Source organism: Lupinus angustifolius, chromosome LG03 (assembly GCF_001865875.1).
Source record: "Lupinus angustifolius cultivar Tanjil chromosome LG03, LupAngTanjil_v1.0, whole genome shotgun sequence".
NCBI classification, from domain to species: Eukaryota; Viridiplantae; Streptophyta; class Magnoliopsida; order Fabales; family Fabaceae; genus Lupinus; species Lupinus angustifolius.
The window spans coordinates 22,398,130-22,421,059 of record NC_032011.1 but is presented as its reverse complement, the minus strand read 5'-3'; the positions used below and the strand labels follow the sequence as shown (position 1 = coordinate 22,421,059).

Below are 22,930 nucleotides of genomic sequence, written 5' to 3'. Positions count from 1 at the left end.
ATTTTGATTTTCAATTGATGAAATATTTTTTTTATAAAAACTAAATGTAAAAACCGTGGCACCGAACCGAACCGAACCGAACCATTCAAGAGCGGTTCGGTTCGGTTCTTATAGTTAAAGTTGCGGTTAATTGAGCGGAACCGAACCATATGTTTTTGATCAGTTCGGTCACTAAAATGCACCAAAAACCGAACCGAACCAAAAATTTTACACCCCTACTCTTCCACTTCACTCTCTCCCCTCACACTTTTTCATTTCCCATCATCAATCCCCATCCCTATGGCACGTTTTACAAACAGTGGTTCTCCACTTCCCTGTCATACACTAGGGGTGAGCAGGATCCGACTCTACCCACTCAACCAATATGGCGTGATCATGATTGGGCTCGAATTGGATCGGGTCTCATCGGCTCTGGGTTCAAAAATTAGACCCATGCAATATTTAGAGTCGTTTAAGGACCAAACATAACCTGATCCGACTTGTCCCATGGTCATTCACTCATCATGTTTGTATGTGTCTGTATTCAAATATGCAAAAAGTAATTATATTTTTTTTTTCAAAAGTATCATTGCTTCTCTAATTTTTTTCATCATATATATATGATTAATAATATTTATGTATATCATTTTATATGTCGAATTACATATTGATAGTAATGAATAATATTGAGTAGACTGTGTAAAATGGGTATGCATTATATTTAATCGGGTTTATGGTTAGGTTCGAATTTAAAGGTTGACCTGATTGATATTTTGGGTCAGGTTAGCTTCGGGTCTAGGAATGGGTCCGGGTTCAAAAAATGACTCAGCCAACATTTAGGGTCAGATATGGGACAAGCCTTAACTCGTCCTAACTCGACCCATGCTCATCCATATCATACACTATGCTATCAAGGTTTTAAATGTTGCACAATAAAACTATGCAACTATGGAAAAGGAGTTATTGGGTATAGTGTATGCGTTGGAAATACTCTAAGTTAAATCGTAGGCTCTAAGGTAGTAATTTATACTAATCATATCATGTTGCAATAAAGTACTTATTGAATAAACTGAATTCCATATTCTGTTGGGCTTTGTTGCTCCAAGATTTTGATTTAGAAGTTCCTGATAAAATGCTAAGGTGACCAAAAGAAAAGGGAAATCACATATGTATTTCTCGATGAGAAACTTTTTCACATATGTAGGGGTGTAAGTGGTTCCGGTTTAAACCACAAAACTGATGGAACCGAACCAAACCGCAAAATGTGGTTCGGTTCAGTTTCACGGTTCAGTTCGATTATTTTTTTAAGGAACCGTTTATGTTCGGTTCGGTTTATGGTTTTATAAATTTAGGAACCGTTGGAATCGAACCACATATTAAAGAAATATATACTAGGGATTAGAGAATAATGTTTTATTATTGTTTTAATTCTTCAACTAATTTTCTAGCTTAAATTATCAATTTTTGTGTGAATTATAGTGTTATGTTACTAAATTGTTATTAAGTTAATATTATATATGTTATTAATTACTAAATTGTTTCCTAGTCTTATGATTTGGAACATATTTTTCAACTTATGTGATATTGAGATTGAAACTAACATATATCATATATTGTTATACATGTATTGTTACACGTTTACTAATTATGAAATATAAGGTTATAAATGTAATTATTATATATTTTACTAATTGATATATATATGTTACTAATCATGAATTATATTGTTATATATGATTCATAATTTTTATAATAATAGTAGTAATGTTTATCCTTTTATGGATAAATAATATCTCTTGTAATACATTTTGAATTTTCAATTGATACAAGATTTTTTATAAAAAAAGTAAATGGAAAAACGGTGGAACCGAACCGAACCATTCAAGAGCGGTTCGATTCTTATAGTTAAATTTGTGGTTAATTGAGTAGAACCGAACCATATGTTTTTTATCGGTTCGGTCACTAAAATGCACCAAAAACCGAACCGAATCGAATTTTTACACCCCTACATATGCAAGAGACCATAGTTTGTGGAAATGACCAATTATAAGGTGGAAAGGACCAATTATAAGGTGGCAAGGATTTTTCCTGAATTAGGCTTTCAACAAAAGAAAATTTTTCTCCAAGATGCCACTCATTATTTCTAGGATGATCCTCATTTGTTCAAATTTGAAGCTGGTGGGCTATTCCGTAGATGCATAGGTCTGAATGAAGCTAAGAGTATTCTTTAGCACTGTCACAATTCGCCCTACGTGGGCATAATGGTGTGAGAACTGCCACTAAGGTTCTCTAATATGGGTTTTATTAGCCCACACTCTTTAAGGATGAACATTTCCATGTGCATAATTGTGATGCATGCCAGTTTTCTAGAATTGGGCGGTGTAATAAGATGTCGCACATAAATATTTTAGAAGTAGAGATATTCTATAGTAGGGGCATCAATTTTATGGGTCCTTTCCCCCCCCCGAAAAGAGTAGAAGCAATTACGTATCCCGCTGCTGATGGCAAAATTCATAAAGAAAATATTTTTAATTGCTTTGACACACTACGAGTCATCATAAGTGACGGAGGCTCTCACTTCTACAATCCCTAGCTTTCCAACATTATCACTCATTATGGGGTGAAACATAAGGTGCCTTCACCTTATCACCCCCAAAATAATGGGCAAGCTGAGTAATCCTCCGAGATGTTAAGCGCGTCCTTGAGAAAATTGTTTCCTCATCTGGAAGAATTGGTCCTTTTAAGCTGGAGGATGTTATTTGGGCATATCCAACAACCTTTAAAACACTCGGTTTAGAGATGACATATAAAGCTTATTGGGCACTAAAGTTCTTGAACTTCGATGAGAGTTTAGCTAGTGAGAAGAGAATAACTCAAATGCACCAATTAGAAGAATATGGGCTTCAGGCCTATAATTCACCTCAGTTATACAAAGACCGTGTCAAGAAATATAATGACAACAAGCTTCTCAAGAGTGAATTTCATGTGGGCCAGTAGGTCCAAATTTTTAGATCTCGTTTGACGTTGTTCCTAGGAAGTTAAAATCGAAGTGGTCCAGTCCCTTTATGATAAAATAGGTTATGCCCCACGGAGCTATTGCGTTGATGGAACTAACCACACAAAAGACCTGGGTAGTGAATGAGCAGTGTGTTTAGCAATATCTGGGTGATGATATCCAAAAGCTCATCACTATTACTCACTTGAGTGAGCCGAGTAATCAAATGTCAAGCTATTGATGTTAAACGAGTGTTTCTTGGGAGGCAACCCAATTTATTTTACTGTTTTGTTTTTGTTTTTGTATTTTTTGTACTTTGATGTGTGCTATTATGTACATTGGAGCTTACACTTGTTGGACTTGGGATAGTCCAAATTGCACTTGGGATAGTAGCTCCAATCTTGTAAAGTATTATTTCATCTATTTGATGTTGCTTATAAATATGTGTTGTTTTGTATTGAATTCTTCTTGGGAATCTAAATGCAATTGGTTGTATGATTAGGATTATATATTGCATGAAGAGTTAAGTGCTTAACGTATAAAATGTTAGTGAAAATTTATGTTCACTCTGATTGTAATGGTAATACTTAGTCACTATAGTCTTGTAAACTTTAGCAATAGAGTATGAAGTTGCCTTAAATCAGGAGGTCATATCAGTGAATGAGTGGTATCAGTAATTGGACTAATACACTATGCATGGAGTATTTGTGAATAGTTGTAATAACTTGCACTATTGGTTTTGTTTGCATCTCTAATTAATCTAAGTTGGTATAAAAATATGGTTATGGTCAAGGCACTTGTTTGATTGAACCCACTTAGCCAAAACACTTACCCAATACATTGTTATTCCTTGTTAGCCCCTTTGAGCCATAATTGTTTATTAATTGAAACTTTGAGATAGAAATGAAAACATATGTAGTCCTAGTTCTAGTAGGATAAGAGAGTTAAATTTTATAATTATATCATATGCAAGTTGGGGAGAGGATAAAGAATGTATGAAAAAATGGAAAAAGAAAGTGGTATGATATACCATTCATCTTATGAAAATTCATAAATAAAAATTCTACAAAAGAATAAGTAAGGCAAAAATATGAATAGTGCAGGAATGAAAAGAAAAGGGAAAAACAAAAGTGACTTGTAGTACAAGTAGAAATGATACATGAGTTAGAATTTGCTCTCTTAGCCTATTTGAACCTTTTGTATCCAGAAAAACCATATATTTTATAGCCCATTCATATTACGACCCATTAAAGACCATAGTAATCCATATTTTATATCATTGTTGATTAATCACGAGATAATATCAAAGTTGACTTTGTTGCTTATTCATTGTATGCTTATTAGAGATATACACTATTAAACACTTTGAGAGCCTACAATTCATATTTATTGACATTTTGAATTATTTAAATGAAGTATTATATTGATTAAGCATCTAGAGATGACTTGCTTAAGTTGGATATCGTACTTTGATTTGAGTTTTGAATTTCTTGATGTACTTGTATTTGTGTGAATAACATCCATTTGAATATATAGCATGAAAATTGATGTGTAAGTCCTACTTTGAAAATCCAAGCATCTTTTTGAAAACCTTGAAGTTGGACTCTTGTTTGACGATAAACAAGGTTCTAATTTGGGGAGTAAGTGCCAAACATATCATAAAATGTACATCTATTTTGTGGCACTATTAACTACATAATCAACTCAGATGAATGAATTTATGCTCTTACGTCATAAAAACTTGGTAAATGGCTAAGTGTCATCATTGAAGTGTTTAGCAAGCTTAATTCAAATGAATGATCGAAAAAAAGCCAAGTTTCCTGGAAAATTTCAATCAAGCTCAACAAAAGGATCACATTGAGCATATCAAGCAATAGTTAAGATCTACGCTCAATGCCCAAGCCATACTCAGTAGATGAAGACCTATGCTCAGCACAAACTCTGCGCTGAGTGTATGCAACAAAAGGGAGGTGCATTAAGCGCAAGCTGAGGAGCTGAAAGGTCGCACCTTACTACCTAAAGAGTTGCGCTCAGTGCACAACCAATGCCCCGAGTTCAAGAACGAACATGCATACACTATTTAAAGAGGTCCAACTTGAGTTATTAAAAACACACTTGATATTATTACATTGTAATACTTGTTTTCTGAGTTTTAAGAGAGTTAATTCACTTAGGTCGTGGGAACTAAGTGTAAGTACTAGATGATTTAATCTGTGCTCATTTGTGAGTGGTTCTACCTTTGCGTGAGTTGTGTTTTATCCATATATTACTTGAATTGTATTAATATGAGTGGCTAAGTTCTCCCTTATTGGGATTTAATGTAATACGAGTTTGATGTATACACATTGATTCAATTTATACTAATTCATGAAGTTTTGATTATTTTGAGTTTTGTATGTGCTTAATACTTGCTTTGAGTTTGATCATCTTGTTGCATGAATTATGAATAAAATGCAAAAGTATAATTGAAAGTATGATTCAAGTGTATGAAAATGGGTGGTTCATTTATGAGGATTAGGATGGTATTTATAGAGCTTCAAAAGGTTCTCAAGTGTTTTCACGGGGAACAAGACATTAGGGAAGGCAATGGTTCGTTTGGGAAGATGTTGGTTGAGTTTCAAATTCGAAACGAAAGTAAGAGCATTGGATAATAGATTAATGGCACATGGTAATCGAGTATTGTACCTTTTCTATCCAGTAGGATAATCGGTTGTTCATAGGTAGTAATCAGTTACTCATAGCCAGTAATCGACTACTATCCCATTTTCTTCTCAAATAACTTGTTACTTTGGTTTCTAAAAAGAATTTTTTAGAACCTTGTAACTCATTTTCATCCTTTTAAGACTTTGTGAAATCGATCTGAAAAATATTCCTAAGAGCATAAGTTATAAAAAGTAAGTATTGACTTGGGAAGGATTAAACCTATTCTAGAAAGCTAATAAATCCTAATCTATAAATGTGTGATTGCTTTCCATGTATCAAGGCCTTTAATCTTTGAGTGTAACATGTATGCACTGTTAATATAAAGATTTATACACAATCAATACATTATCCACTGTTTGTTTGTATTAATTTTTTTGAAGAATCAATGACAATTAGCTATAAATGATGGATGATGGAGTGGGAGTGTAAAAAATTCTTACACTGTCATTATATATATATATTTTACTCTTAGTATTTTTTCTTGTTTTTATTAATGTTTCTTCATCAAAACTTAGCCAAAGTTTTTGTTCCTCTATTTTTTTTCCTCTGCTGTAATTTGTAAGCACCCTGTTTCTTATTTATATATCTTTCTTTGCCTATAAAAAAAATAGCCAAAGTGAAAGAAGAAGGCTCCTTTTCACATTAATAATTTGATAATTTAGACCTTCACATATTATTATTATTATTTTTTTATATATAGATATTTTTTTTTTTATAATTAGGGTGTTACACTTTTGGTGACGAATATACCACCACTTTGGGTGTAGAAACACACCAAGCTTTGCAATATGGAGATTTAAAAATTGTGACAGTTTGATTTGACTAGAGATAAAATAAATAAAACCATATACCTACTATACAATCAAATATTAAATAACCAATCTTTAAGGGCCAAGTTATATATTAAAGTGGAAAAGAAAGAAGTACAAAGGCAACTCAAATCAAAGAATTGTATAACGAATTATGTAAGCCTATCTATTGCTAAATTAAATTTCAAAATGCCTCCAAACTTGCACCTAATGTAAAAATGTCATAATCTTCAGCGCTTAACCATGCATGACGATCATGGTCATATTTGCATCCACACTTGTCCCACTTATTTAGACTAATTTCTTCTTTTTCTGTTGAAATCACTCTTATTTTTATCTCCACTTGCACTTGAGCTAAATCTATCTTCACCCATTCTTTAAACATTATATTTGGTGACTCAAGAATTTTCTTCCATGGAATCTCACCCTTGCCCACAAGATGTGACCCCCAAATCCTCTTTTTGCTTTGCCTTAGCTCCAACACCATACTTTCCTTCTTAAGGGTATCCAAGAATTCTTGGGGACATGAACATTCTAGACCAAAGGACTCATTCCAAAAGGGTATTGTAGCTTTGGAGGAAACCTTTTTAGTGTTGAGTTGAATTCTTTTGTTGTTTCCTATAGGAAGATAGAACCTAGCAAATAATGAATTTCCGGTTGACTTGATGGACTCAATGTTTTGTGCTTGTATTATTCGAAGTTCAAAGCTAAAGGAAGGAAACTTATGAGACAAACCCATTAAGAAGATTAGAAGTGTTGCTAATTATGTGTTTTAGCTGTGTGTGTGAGAGAGAGAATGCCTCTTTGGGTTATTGTTTTGTTGAGTTTTTTGGATATGGAGGGCGTGCTTTAGAGGAAGTTGCTTTTGCCACTAACACTTAAAGAGAGTACATATTATAATTTATGCATGCAATATCTTAGTTCTGAATATTGTAACTATAACATATATCTTAAATCACACAAGATTAATGTGGCCAAGATTATATGTTAATAAAGAAAGCTCTTGAGAATCTCGAAAAGCTAGATTTTCTAAGATGGCTTTTGCAAGTTGCAATGAGGCATTGGTTTAAAATTCAAAAGTCATGTTGGAATCACCCACCGTTTACTCAAAAGATGGAGATTAAAGATATATATGAGAATAAACATGATTATTATTGTTCTACTTTCTAAAGAGATGCTTGAATGTTGGCTTCAACTTATAAAACATTCTTATCCATTTCTTTGTAATAATAAAACAACCCACAAGTTTCTTACTTGTTTAGCTGTCTGTAAAGGCATTGGTTCTTTGATAATTTATAACTTTTTGCCATTAAATTTATCTTCCAATCTCATCAAATTAAAAGAGCCCATAAACTATTTAGGAGGAAATTTCTCTTATCTTTCTCATGTATAGCATCCCTCACTTATTCCAAACTTTTTTATTGCAAAATGGTTTGTATCATTTATTGATGGTTGCACTTGTGTTACTTGGATTTTCCAAAAAAATAAATCAGATGTGCATAAATCATTCACTTGGTTTATTTACTAGATTTTATCATATAGTTCAAACTCAATCTGTTAAAACTATTAAACGTTTATTCTCTTGGTTTATCCCCATATTTTTTTTAATGTTTTTTTTATGTACATAAAGAGAAAGAAATCAGAGCAGGTTTGTTTGAGTTATTGTTTTGTTGATGAATTTTAGATGTGGAAAGCTATGATAATATTCATAAGCTGTTCTTGCATCTTATCCTTAATCACTTTAAAATAGTGTGTATACTTGGCCAGTATCTTATTTGTGAATATTGTCTAACCCTAACAGAGATCTATAATCACACAAGATTGTGTTGAAGATTATATGTCATTAAACAAAGCCTCTTAGAATCCCTAAAGGCTAGATTTTCTAAAACGATTCATTCAAGTTGCAATGGTATTGGTTTACAATTCAATAATCTTGTTGAAACCACCCACTGTTAATCAAAAGATGGAAAGATTAGAATAAACATGATTATAACTTATCTACGTTGTCAATGGATGACTATAAAACATTTGTATCTTTTGGTATCGTATCACCTATGAATATGGAATTAATCATTTTTTTGAGGACGTGATAACCCCAATAATCCTTTAGTAAAATATTACACCACTAAACTAATACTAAAAAACATCCCTATCTAGTTAGTTGTAATGCACTGCATAAATATAAGACGGAACACAGACTCCTTATGTTAATAAATTATAAGATTTGGATACTCTAAAAAAGTGTGATGATATACAAATTGAACATGTTATGTGATGTATTTTCCATTGATTTTAATCCACTCCTATTTGGACTTTATTGCCGGTAAAGGAATTCAAAAGTATTCAATTAAATGATAACCCTAATAAAATAATAACCCTACCCAACAATATTTATTGTGAATTTTCCATAATACATTTCCCATCACTCATTTTCCCACTTCACTCTCACTTTATCATTTCTCCCATTCCTCAAACTCTTCCATTTCACTCTGTCCCCTCACAATTTTTCATTTTCCCTCATCAATCCTCATCCCCATGGCACGTATTGCAAAGAGTGATCCTCCACTTCTATGTCATACATTATGTCAACAAAGTTTTAAATATTGTTCAATGCAATTACTAAAAAAGAGTTGTTGGCATAGTGTATGCCTTGGTAAATTTCTGAAGCTACCTCATATAGACTCTAAAGTAGTAATTTATATTGATCATGTGGTGAAAAGGTACTTATTAAATAAATCGGATCCCAAACCGCGACTAATCTGCTGGGTTTTATTACTCCTAGAGTTTGATTTAGAAATCTGGGACAAAAGCGATAAAGATAATGTCATTGCTGACCATCTCTCGAGGTTGGTCAATTCTAAGGTGACCACAAGACAAAAGGAAATCATAGATGTGTTTCTCGATGAGAAACTTTTTCACATCCGCGAGAGGCCACAGTTTGCGGACATACCCAATTATAAGGCGTCGATGATTCTTCTCGAATTAGACTTTTAGCAAAAGAAAATGTTTCTCCAGATGCCACTCATTATTTGTGGGATGATCCTCATTTGTTCAAAATTGGAGCTAACGAGCTATTGCATAAATGCATAAGATCAGCTGAAGCTATGAGTACTCTTTTATAATACCACAACTCGCCTACGAGGGACATTAAAATGAGGAGAGACTTGTCGCAATGGCTCTCCAATCTGGGTTTATTGGCCCATGCTCTTTAAGGATGCACATTGTCATGTGCAGAGTTGTGATGCATGCGAACTTTCTGGGGGAATTGGGGCGTAATGACATGTCGCTCAAATATTTTGGAAGTAGAAGTGTTCGATTGTTGGGACATTGATTTTATGGGTCCTTTTCCATCCTCATACTTTAATTTTTATATCATTATGAGGGTGGAATATGTGTCTAAATGGGTAGAAGCAATTGCCTCTCCCGCTATTGATGGAAAAACGGTTATCAAATTTATGAAATGAAATATTTTTAATCTTTTTGGTACACCGTGAGTCATCATCAGTGAAAGAGACTCTCACTTCTAAAATTCCCAGCTTGCCAAGGTTCTCACTCATTATAGGGTGAAACATAAAGTGGTTCACCTTATCACTTCCAAACTAATGGGTAAGTTGAGGTATCCAACCGAGATATTAAGCGCATTCATGAGAAAATTGTTTCTTCATCTTAAAATGATTGGTCCCTTAAGTTGGATGATGCTCTCTAGGCATACATGCAACCTTTAAAACACCCACTAGGTTTATCCAATTTTCAGCTCGTTTGTGGGAAATCTTGTCATTTGCTTGTAGAGCTGGCCAATAAAGCTTATTGAGTACTGAAGTTCTTGAATTTTGATGAGAGCTTAGATGGTGAGAAAAGAATAACTCAGATGCACCAATTAAAAGAATCCAGGTTTCAAGCCTATAATTCATATGGGTTATACAAAGGGTGTGTCAAGAAATATCACGACAAGAAGTTTCTCAAGAGAGAATTCCATGTAGGTCAATTGGTCCTACGTTTCAACTCTCGTTTGAGTTTCTTCCTAGAGAAATTAAAATCCAAGTGGTATGGTCCCTTTGCGATAAAAGAGGTTATGCGCCACAGGGTCGATGGACCCGATCAACACAAATTATAGGGAGTGAATGAGCAGCGTGTTAGCCATATTTGGGCGATGACACCCCAAATCTCATCACTATTACTAACTTGAGTGACTCGTTAGTGATCAAATGTTAAGCTATTGACATTAAACGAGCGTTTCCGGGGAGACAACCCAATTTATTTTACTATTCATAGTTTCTATTTTTGTACCTTTTATGCTTTGATGTGTTTTAGTTTGCAGGTTGGAGCTTACAGTTGTTGGACTGGGGATAGTCCAAACTCTATGGAAAAGGTGAATTTGAGCCAAATTGGATAATAACTCCAATCTTGTAAAGTATTCTTTCATTTTATTTGATGTGGATTATAAATGTGTGGGTTGTTTTTGTAGTGAATTCTTTTTGGCCATCTAAATGCAATTGGTTGCATGACTAAGATTGTATATCGCATGAAGAGTTAAGTGTTTAAAGAATAACATGTTTATTGAAAATTTATGTTCATTGTGATTGTAATGATCATACTTAGTCACTATAGTCTTGTAAATTTTAACAATAGAGCATGAAGTTGCCTTAATTTAGGAGGTTGGATGAGTGAGTGAGCAAGTGAGTAATTGAACTAATAAACTATGTATAGAATAATTGTGAATAGTTGTAATAACTTGCACTGTTGGTTTTGTTTGCATCTCTAATTAATCTAAGTTGATAGAAAAATATGGATATGATCAAGGCACTTATTCGATTGAACCCACTTAAGAGGTTTTGATTATTTTGAGTTTTGTATGTGCTTAATGCTTATTTTAAGTTTAATCATCTTATAGCTTGAATTGTGTAAAATGCTTAGAGAAATTCATGCATAATTCTGAACTTGCATAACTCAACAGTTGATATATTTTCTAGACATAGACTTATATCAACTTATCATCTCATGCAAATATTTTATTGGTATCTACACATAGAACTAATTTTATAACTTCATAACTCAAACTTGTTAACATAGACTATTAGATATAGAAGTATGTTTAACGGTTCGTGAGTCTTAATCTTATTAATCTAGCTACAAGACGTATAGCTATTTTAATAAGATATTAGTATAGACCATGACATTGACGGCTAATACAATTAAGGTGTTGCATTTAACTCAATTTCACATGCATAGACTACAGGACATAGAAGTATGTTATGTGAGTCATAAATCTTAATCTTGTGTGTAAAGTTGCAAGACATAGAGTTTTATCACATAAGTTACTAAATTGACTATGACATTAGCTTTTAGTAATTTTGAGGTCATTTGTGTAGAATAATCATTACTAAGTGAATTTGTGTTACTGAATCGTGTGTATATTAATAGTAAGTAGAAAGTTCAATCTCATTACTTTTTATTAACGTATTACAATCTTGAACTATTGTGTCATGAGACCAATAAACCATTTGAACAACAACTTAAAATAATAATTGTTAGCTGAAAGACAATAATGTGGCAAGTCCCTGTGAATTTGACGACCTCTTACTCTTTATTTGGTTATGACCTTGTTGCTATTTTATATCCAGTTTGCTGGTGAGAAAAAAAATTCTGAAAAACTAAGTTAAACTTGAATGCAAAAGTGTAATTGAAAGTATGATTCAAGTGTATGAAAATAGGTGGTAGGCTAGAATATTATTTGTAGAGTTTCAAAAGGTTCTCAAATGCTTTCCAAGAGGTACAAGATGTTTGAGAAATCATTGGTTTGTTTGCGAAGATGTTGGTTGAGTTTCAAATTTGAAACTACAGTAAGAGCATTGGATAATCGGTTACTTGCCAGTGATAATCGATTATTGTACATTTTCTATCCAATTGGGTAATCAGTTACTCATAGGCAGTTATTGATTATTGTCCCATTTTCCTGTCAAATAACTTGTTACTTGGTTTTCTAAAAAGTCATTTTTAGAACCTTATAACTCATTTTCATCCTTCTAAAACTTTGTCAAAACAATTTGAAAAAATTCCTAAGAGCATATGTGATAAAAAGTAAGTATTGACTTGGGAAAAATTATGAGTATTCTTGAAAGCTAATAAAACATTCTATATCAATGTGTGTTTGCTTTCCATGTATCAAGGCTTTTAATCTTTGAGTGCAACAAATATGAGTAGGGATGCTCTCCATTATTGGAGAGAGAAGTGATCTTTTTACACTTAATTTTAGGATAAAAGTGTCGTTGCAAGTGTAAACAAAATGATATAATTGTTTTTATCATGTTTTTTGTTTTATTTTGTATAGCACTTCCCTATCCATTACTGGATATGAGTCTGACTCAACAAATATACATTGTCACTATAAAGATTTATACACAGTTATTACATCATCCACCATTAATTTGTATTACTTCTTTAAAGAGTGAATAACAATTAAATATAAATGGTAGATGATGTAGTGATAGTATATAAATCTCATACACCATCACAGTATATATCTTTTTCTTGTAATATTTTTTTCTTCTTTTTATTAATGTTTTATCATCAAAACCTAGTCAATGTTAAAGAAGAAGACTCTTCTTTACATTAATAATTTGATAATTTTTAGGTTTCCTTTGTATTAAAGAAAACGTCACTTTTTTGGTGAAGAAACACACAAGCTTTGCTAATAATGAAGATTTAACAATTGTGACAGTTTGATTTGACTAGAACTAAAAGAAATCATATCACATACCTACTATACAATCAAACAATAAATAACCAATGCTCAAGGGCAAAATTATATTTTAAAGTGGAAAATATATTAAATAAGTACAAAAGCAACTCAAATCAAAGAATGCTATAACCAAACCAATAATGTAAGTATATCTATTGCTAAATCAAATTTCAAAATGCCTCCAAAGTTGCCCCTAGTGTAAAAACGTCATAATCTTCAGCACTTAACCATGCATGATAATCATGGTCATATTTACACCCACACTTGTCCCACTTATTTAGACTACTTTCTTCTTTTTCCATTGAAGTCACTCTTATTTTTATCTCCACTTGCATTTCAGGTACGTTGAGCATGTCCTCTTCACAATTACTTACACTTTCTAAATCCATCTTCACCCATTCTTCAAACATCATATTTGGTGACTCAAAAAATTTCTTCAATGAAATCTCACCCTTGCCCACAAGATTTGACCCCCAAATCCTCTTTTTGTTTTGCCTTAGCTCCAACACCATACTTTCCTTCTTAAGGGTATCCAAAAATTCTTGTGGACATGAACATTCTAGACCAAAGGACTCATTCCAAAAAGGTATTGTAGCTTTGGAGGAAACCTTTTTAGTGTTGAGTTGAATTATTTTGTTGTTTCCTATAGGAAGATAGAACCTAGCAAATAATGAATTTCCCGTTGACTTGATGGACTCAATGTTTTGTGCTTGTATTATTCGAAGTTCAAAGCTAAAGGAAGGAAACTTATGAGACAAACCCATTAAGAAGATTAGAAGTGTAGCTAATTATGTGTTTTAGCTATGTGTGTGTGTGAGAGAAGGCCTCTTTGGGTTATTGTTTTGTTGAGTTTTTTTGGATATGGAGGGCTCTATGCATATATATATATATATATATATATATAACACTTAAAAGAGAGTACATATTATAATTTATGCATGGCCAATATGTGAATATGATCAAGGCACTTATTCGATTGAACCCACTTGGCCAAAACACTTACCCAATGACATTGTTATCCTTTGCTAGCACCTTTCAGCCATAATTTTTTATTGATTGAAACCATGAGCTAGAAATGGAAATATATCTAGTTCTAGTAGGATAAGTTTTGTGTTACAATTATATCATATGCAAGTTGGGGAGAGGGTAAACAATGTATGAAAAATGGAACAAGAATGTGGTATGATCCACCATTCATCTTATGAAAATTCAAAAAGAAAAACTCTACAAAAGAATAAAGCAAAAAGATGAACGATGGAGGAAGAAAAGGGAAAAAGGAAAGTGACTTATTGTACAAGTAGAATTTGCTCTCTAAGCCTATTAGAACCTTTTGTATTCGGAAAAACCATATCTTTTATAGTCCAACCACATCAAAATCCATAAAAGACCTTGGCGATCCATATTCTATACTATTCTTGATTAATCATGAGATAATACCAAAATTAACTTTGTTGGTTGTTCATTGCATGCTTATGAGAGATATACATAATTAACACTTTGAGATTCTACACTTCTTGATTTATTGGCAGAATTGTTTAAATGGTGAAGTATTATATTGATTGTGTAGCTAGATATGACTTGCATAAGTTGGATATCATACTTTGATTTGAGTTTGGAATTCCTTGATGTACTTGTCTATTTGTGTAATAACATCGCTTTGAATATATGCCATGAAAATTGATGTGTAAGTCCTACTTTAAAAATCAAGCATGTTTTTTAAAACCTTCAACGTTGCTCTTGTTTGAGGATAAAAAATGTTCTAAGTTAGGAAGAGTTGTTAAGCTTCAAATTAATCATAGAATGTACAACTATTTTGTGAAACTTTTAACTACTTAATCAACTCGAATGAATGAATTTATGCTCTTACATGACAAAATTTTATTAAATGGCCAAATATCATCACTAAAGTGTTTTGCAGCCTTAATCTGGATGAATGATACAAAAAATCCATGTTTCCAAACAAATTTCAACTAGGCTCAATTCAATGATCACACTAAGCGAATCAGACAACAACTCAGACCTGCGCTCAACGCCCAAGCCATGCTCAACGGAGGAAGACCTACGCTCACCGCAAATCTTGCACTGAGTATATGCAGCCAAGAAATAAATCAATTATCTTCTATAACTTTTATACTAAGTGCATCTGATTGTGCTTAGCGCAAAGGGGAGGTGGGCTCAATGCAGATGTTGCTCCAAGCGCAAGGTGGTGCACTGAAAGGTCGCGTTTGGCCAGCTGGAGAGTTGCGCTCAACACACGGGAAGTGTGCTATGCATAGGAGCCAGCATAAAGACACTATTTAAAGAGGTCCAGCTCGAGTTATTGAAAACACACTTGATATCATTACATTGTAATACTTGTTTTCTGAGTTTTAAGATAGTTTAGCTCCCTTACGTTGTGGGAGCTAAGTGTAAGTACAAGATGAGTTAATATATGCTCATTTGTGAATAGTCCTACCACCCCATGAGTTGTATTTTAGCCTTATCTTACTTACGTTGTGTGAACATGAGTAGTTAAGTTCCCCCTTTTGGGATTGAATATAATATGAGCTTCATGTATACACATTGATTTAACTTATATTAATTCATGACGTTTTGATTATTTTGATTTTTGTATGTGCTTAATGCTTATTTTAAGTTTAATTATCTTATTGCATGAATTGTGAATAAAATACTTACAGAAATTCATGCATAAGTCTGAACTTGCATAACTCAAAAATTGATATATTTTCTAGCTATAGACTTATATAAACTTGCATCTCATATTTTATTGGTATCTAGACATAGAACTAATTTTATAACTTCATAACTCAAACTTGTTAACATAGACTATTACATTTAAAAGTATGTGTAATGGTTCATAATTTTTAATCTTGTTAATCTAGCTACTAGACATATAGCTATTTTAATAAGCTATTAGTATAGACTAAGACATTAGTGGCTAATACAATTAAGATGTTGCATTTAACTCAAATTCACACGCATAGACTATTGGACATAGAAGTATGTTATGTTAGTCATAAATCTCAATTTTGTGTGTAGAGTTGTTAGACATACAGTTTTATCGCATAAGTTGCTAAATTGACTAAGACATTAGCTTTTAGTAATTTTGAGGTCATTTTTTGTAAAATAACCATTACTAAATGAATTTGTGTTAATGAATCGTGTGTATATTGATAGTAAGTAGAAAGTTTAATCCCAACTCTGTTTATTAGCATATTACAATCTTGAATTATTCTATGAGACCAACAAACCATTTGAACAACATCTTAAAATAATAATTGTTAATTGAAAGACGATAATCTAGCAAGTCCTTGTGGATTAGATGACCCCTTACTCTTTATTTGGCCGCGACAGCATTGCTATTTTATATCAAATTTGTCGGTTAGAATTTTTTTCTGAAAAACTAAGTTAAACTTGAATGCAAAAGTGTAAATGAAAGTATGATTTAAGTGTATGAAAATAGGTGGTAAGTTAGGATATTAGTTGTAGAGTTTCAAAAGATTCTCAAGTGCTTTTCAGGAGGTACAAAATGTTTGTGAAATCATTGGTTTATTTGCGAAGATGCAGGTTGAGTTTCAAATTTGAAACTACAATAAGAGCATTGGGTAATCAGTTACTTGCTAGTGATAATTGAGTACTGTACATTTTCTGTCCAGCAGAGTAATCGATTACTCATAGGAAGTAATCGATTATTGTCCCATTTTTCTGTCAAATAACATGGTACTTGGTTTTCTAAAAAGTCATTTTTAGAATCTTGTAACTCATTTTCATCCTTTTAAAACTTTGTCAAAACAATTTGAAAAATATTCCTGAGAGCATATGTGGTAAAAAATACGTATTGACTTGGGAAGGATTATGCTATTCTAGAAAGCTAATAAAACTGTATATATTAATTTGTGATTGCTTTTCATGTAGCAAGACTTTTAATCGTTAAGTGTAACATACATGCATTGCATTGTTAATATAAAGATTTAAGAGTGAATAACAATTAAATATAAATAATGGATGATGCAGTGACAATATATAAATCTCATACATTATCAAAATATATATCTTTTTCTCTTAATTTTTTTTCTTCCTTTTCTTAATGTCTCATCATCTCAAAATCGAATGAGAAGACTCTTCTTCACATTAATAATTTGATAATTTTTAGGTTTCCATTGTAGAAGAATACGCCACTTTTTTTGGTGAAGAAACACAAAAGCTTTGCTAATAAAGGAGATTTAACAATTGTGACTGTTTGATTTGACATGAATTAAAAGAAATAAAATCATATACCTACTATACAATGAAACAATAAATAACCAATGCTCAAGGGCAAAATTATATTTTAAAATGGAAAAGAAACAAGTACAAAGACAACTCAAATCAAAGAATCATTCCTATAATTAATGATGTAAGTCTATCTATTGCTAAATTAAATTTCAAAATGCCTCCAAAGTTGCACCTAGTGTAAAAATGTCATAATCTTCCGCACTTAACCATGCATGGCGATCATGGTCATATTTGCATCCACACTTGTCCCACTTATTTAGACTACTTTCTTCTTTTTCCATTGAAGTCACTCTTATTTTTATCTCCACTTGCACTTCAGCTAAATCTATCTTCACCCATTCTTTAAACATCATATTTGGTGACTCGAGAATTTTCTTCCATGGAATCTCACCTTTGCCCACAAGATGTGACCCCCAAATCCTCTTTTTGCTTTGCCTTAGCTCCAACACCATACTTTCCTTCTTAAGGGTCTCCAAGAATTCTTGAGGACATGAACATTCTAGACCAAAGGACTCATTCCAAAAGGGTATTGTAGCTTTGGAGGAAACCTTTTTAGTGTTGAGTTGAATTCTTTTGTTGTTTCCTATAGGAAGATAGAACCTAGCAAATAATGAATTTCCGGTTGACTTGATGGACTCAATGTTTTGTGCTTGTATTATTCGAAGTTCAAAGCTAAAGGAAGGAAACTTATGAGACAAACCCATTAAGAAGATTAGAAGTGTTGCTAATTATGTGTTTTAGCTGTGTGTGTGAGAGAGAGAATGCCTCTTTGGGTTATTGTTTTGTTGAGTTTTTTGGATATGGAGGGCTCTATGCATATATATATATATATATATAGATGTGTGTTGGAAAAATTAGCTGGAAGTGCTCTAGAGGAAGCTGCTTTTGCCACTAACACTTAAAGAGAGTACATATTATATCTTAGTTGTGAACATTGTAACAATAACAATATCTTAAATCACACAAGATTAATGTGGCTAAGATTATATGTTAATAAAGAAAGCTCTTGAGAATCTCGAAAAGCTAGATTTTCTAAGATGGGTCTTGCAAGTTGCAATGTGGCATTGGTTTACAATTCAAAAGTCATGTTGATATCACCCACTGTTTGTGCATATTATCTAACCCTAAAAGAGATCTATGATCACACAAGATTGTAGTGAAGATTATATATCAATAAATAAAGCCTCTTAGAATCTCTAAAGTCTAGATTTTCTAAAATGATTCATTCAACTTACAATGGTATTGGTTTACAATTCAATAATCTCGTTGAAATCACCCACCATTAATCAAAAGATGGAAAGATCAAAATAAACAAGATTATTACTTATCTATTTTATTTTATGATAGATAAAATATTAGTATCTTTTTTGTACTACCATTAGTATTATTTCATCTTTAGGTAGGCATTAATTCTTTTCAAGGTATGTGGTTATCATTTCAATAATTTTTTAGCAAGACTTTATATCACTAGATCAACATTTTGTTAATAAAAAAATATTGGTACCTAGTTAGTTGTAATGAACTACACATATTTCCTACTTCTCAAGCCACATGTTAATAATAAACTATAAGATTTGGATACTCTAAAAAAGTGTGATTATATATAAAGGGAACATGTTATGTGATGTATTTGTCAGTGATCTTAATCCACTCCTATTTGGATTTTATTGCCCATAAAGGAATTCAAAAGTATTCAATTAAATAATAACCCTAATAAAATAATAACCCTCACCCAACAATATTTACACCTCATTTTTCTTGTGAATTTTCCATAATATCTTCCCCATCACTCATTTTCCCACTTAACTCTTTCTTTATTATTTCCCTCATTCCTCAAACTTTTCCACTTCACTCTCACCCCTCACACTTTTTCATTTTCCCTCATCAATCCTCATCCCTATGGACTTAGTGCAAAGAGTGGTTCTTCAGTTCGACCTAACTTCATAGTGATAGTGCCTTTACGTGAACTGTGGCACGTATTGCAAAAAACATTTTGTACCACGTGATTTATCACTTACAAATGTGTAACAAATATATAGAGTAAATTACACTGACATTCCTTGAGTTTTAGTGAAATTATACAATTTACCACTCACTTTTTTACACCTATACAAACCTCCCATAATTTTTATACTTTCATTACACTGACCACCTCTGCATAAGAAATAAGTGTAATATTTTAAACAAAAATGTGATAAGAGCGATTTAAACAACATTTCTTTAGAATTGTTGATGTATTTTGTAACCAAAAATAATAAAGATACATTGATTTGTATATTATTTAGACTTGTCTACACAATATATTATGTTTTGTTTAACTTTTTGTTTAAAAGATTACATTTATTTCTTATGTGGTGGTCAGTGTAATGAAAGTATAAAAACTTGGGGAGGGTTGTGTAGGTATAGAAAAGTGATGGATAGTTTGTGTAATTTCACTAAAACTCATGGTGTCGGTGTAATTTACTCATGTATATATATATAAAAAACTATGATGATCAAGCTCATGTATACATGTTAATAAATGAATTTGTTTAAGTATATATAAAATGCAATTGTGAATAGTCCTACCACCCCATGAGTTGTATTTTAGCCTTATCTTACTTACGTTGTGTGAACATGAGTAGTTAAGTTCCCCCTTTTGGGATTGAATATAATATGAGCTTCATGTATACACATTGATTTAACTTATATTAATTCATGACGTTTTGATTATTTTGATTTTTGTATGTGCTTAATGCTTATTTTAAGTTTAATTATCTTATTGCATGAATTGTGAATAAAATACTTACAGAAATTCATGCATAAGTCTGAACTTGCATAACTCAAAAATTGATATATTTTCTAGCTATAGACTTATATAAACTTGCATCTCATATTTTATTGGTATCTAGACATAGAACTAATTTTATAACTTCATAACTCAAACTTGTTAACATAGACTATTACATTTAAAAGTATGTGTAATGGTTCATAATTTTTAATCTTGTTAATCTAGCTACTAGACATATAGCTATTTTAATAAGCTATTAGTATAGACTAAGACATTAGTGGCTAATACAATTAAGATGTTGCATTTAACTCAAATTCACACGCATAGACTATTGGACATAGAAGTATGTTATGTTAGTCATAAATCTCAATTTTGTGTGTAGAGTTGTTAGACATACAGTTTTATCGCATAAGTTGCTAAATTGACTAAGACATTAGCTTTTAGTAATTTTGAGGTCATTTTTTGTAAAATAACCATTACTAAATGAATTTGTGTTAATGAATCGTGTGTATATTGATAGTAAGTAGAAAGTTTAATCCCAACTCTGTTTATTAGCATATTACAATCTTGAATTATTCTATGAGACCAACAAACCATTTGAACAACATCTTAAAATAATAATTGTTAATTGAAAGACGATAATCTAGCAAGTCCTTGTGGATTAGATGACCCCTTACTCTTTATTTGGCCGCGACAGCATTGCTATTTTATATCAAATTTGTCGGTTAGAATTTTTTTCTGAAAAACTAAGTTAAACTTGAATGCAAAAGTGTAAATGAAAGTATGATTTAAGTGTATGAAAATAGGTGGTAAGTTAGGATATTAGTTGTAGAGTTTCAAAAGATTCTCAAGTGCTTTTCAGGAGGTACAAAATGTTTGTGAAATCATTGGTTTATTTGCGAAGATGCAGGTTGAGTTTCAAATTTGAAACTACAATAAGAGCATTGGGTAATCAGTTACTTGCTAGTGATAATTGAGTACTGTACATTTTCTGTCCAGCAGAGTAATCGATTACTCATAGGAAGTAATCGATTATTGTCCCATTTTTCTGTCAAATAACATGGTACTTGGTTTTCTAAAAAGTCATTTTTAGAATCTTGTAACTCATTTTCATCCTTTTAAAACTTTGTCAAAACAATTTGAAAAATATTCCTGAGAGCATATGTGGTAAAAAATACGTATTGACTTGGGAAGGATTATGCTATTCTAGAAAGCTAATAAAACTGTATATATTAATTTGTGATTGCTTTTCATGTAGCAAGACTTTTAATCGTTAAGTGTAACATACATGCATTGCATTGTTAATATAAAGATTTAAGAGTGAATAACAATTAAATATAAATAATGGATGATGCAGTGACAATATATAAATCTCATACATTATCAAAATATATATCTTTTTCTCTTAATTTTTTTTCTTCCTTTTCTTAATGTCTCATCATCTCAAAATCGAATGAGAAGACTCTTCTTCACATTAATAATTTGATAATTTTTAGGTTTCCATTGTAGAAGAATACGCCACTTTTTTTGGTGAAGAAACACAAAAGCTTTGCTAATAAAGGAGATTTAACAATTGTGACTGTTTGATTTGACATGAATTAAAAGAAATAAAATCATATACCTACTATACAATGAAACAATAAATAACCAATGCTCAAGGGCAAAATTATATTTTAAAATGGAAAAGAAACAAGTACAAAGACAACTCAAATCAAAGAATCATTCCTATAATTAATGATGTAAGTCTATCTATTGCTAAATTAAATTTCAAAATGCCTCCAAAGTTGCACCTAGTGTAAAAATGTCATAATCTTCCGCACTTAACCATGCATGGCGATCATGGTCATATTTGCATCCACACTTGTCCCACTTATTTAGACTACTTTCTTCTTTTTCCGTTGAAGTCACTCTTATTTTTATCTCCACTTGCACTTCAGCTAAATCTATCTTCACCCATTCTTTAAACATCATATTTGGTGACTCAAGAATTTTCTTCCATGGAATCTCACCTTTGCCCACAAGATGTGACCCCCAAATCCTCTTTTTGCTTTGCCTTAGCTCCAACACCATACTTTCCTTCTTAAGGGTCTCCAAGAATTCTTGAGGACATGAACATTCTAGACCAAAGGACTCATTCCAAAAGGGTATTGTAGCTTTGGAGGAAACCTTTTTAGTGTTGAGTTGAATTCTTTTGTTGTTTCCTATAGGAAGATAGAACCTAGCAAATAATGAATTTCCGGTTGACTTGATGGACTCAATGTTTTGTGCTTGTATTATTCGAAGTTCAAAGCTAAAGGAAGGAAACTTATGAGACAAACCCATTAAGAAGATTAGAAGTGTAGCTAATTATGTGTTTTAGCTATGTGTGTGTGAGAGAGAAGGCCTCTTTGGGTTATTGTTTTGTTGAGTTTTTTGGATATGGAGGGCTCTATGCATATATATATATATATATATAGATGTGTGTTGGAAAAATTAGCTGGAAGTGCTCTAGAGGAAGCTGCTTTTGCCACTAACACTTAAAGAGGAAGCTGCTTTTGCCAATATGTGAACATTGTAACAATAACAATATCTTAAATCACACAAGATTAATGTGGCTAAGATTATATGTTAATAAAGAAAGCTCTTGAGAATCTCGAAAAGCTAGATTTTCTAAGATGGGT

General features: G+C 32.0%; 4 protein-coding genes across 4 annotated transcripts; all 4 read right to left on the bottom strand.

Moving 5' to 3' along the window:
- Nucleotides 6,661–7,262, bottom strand: LOC109342616. Its single transcript, XM_019580559.1, has one exon. The coding sequence runs from the start codon at nucleotides 7,223–7,225 to the stop codon at nucleotides 6,671–6,673; it is 555 nt and encodes a 184-aa protein (XP_019436104.1). The 5' UTR covers nucleotides 7,226–7,262; the 3' UTR covers nucleotides 6,661–6,670.
- Nucleotides 13,368–14,072, bottom strand: LOC109343672. Its single transcript, XM_019582085.1, has one exon. The coding sequence runs from the start codon at nucleotides 13,987–13,989 to the stop codon at nucleotides 13,396–13,398; it is 594 nt and encodes a 197-aa protein (XP_019437630.1). The 5' UTR covers nucleotides 13,990–14,072; the 3' UTR covers nucleotides 13,368–13,395.
- On the bottom strand, nucleotides 17,570–18,240 carry LOC109343673. Its single transcript, XM_019582086.1, has one exon. It carries the CDS (start codon nucleotides 18,202–18,204, stop codon nucleotides 17,650–17,652), a length of 555 nt encoding a protein of 184 aa, XP_019437631.1. The 5' UTR covers nucleotides 18,205–18,240; the 3' UTR covers nucleotides 17,570–17,649.
- LOC109343674 lies at nucleotides 21,958–22,724 on the bottom strand. Its single transcript, XM_019582087.1, has one exon. The coding sequence runs from the start codon at nucleotides 22,590–22,592 to the stop codon at nucleotides 22,038–22,040; it is 555 nt and encodes a 184-aa protein (XP_019437632.1). The 5' UTR covers nucleotides 22,593–22,724; the 3' UTR covers nucleotides 21,958–22,037.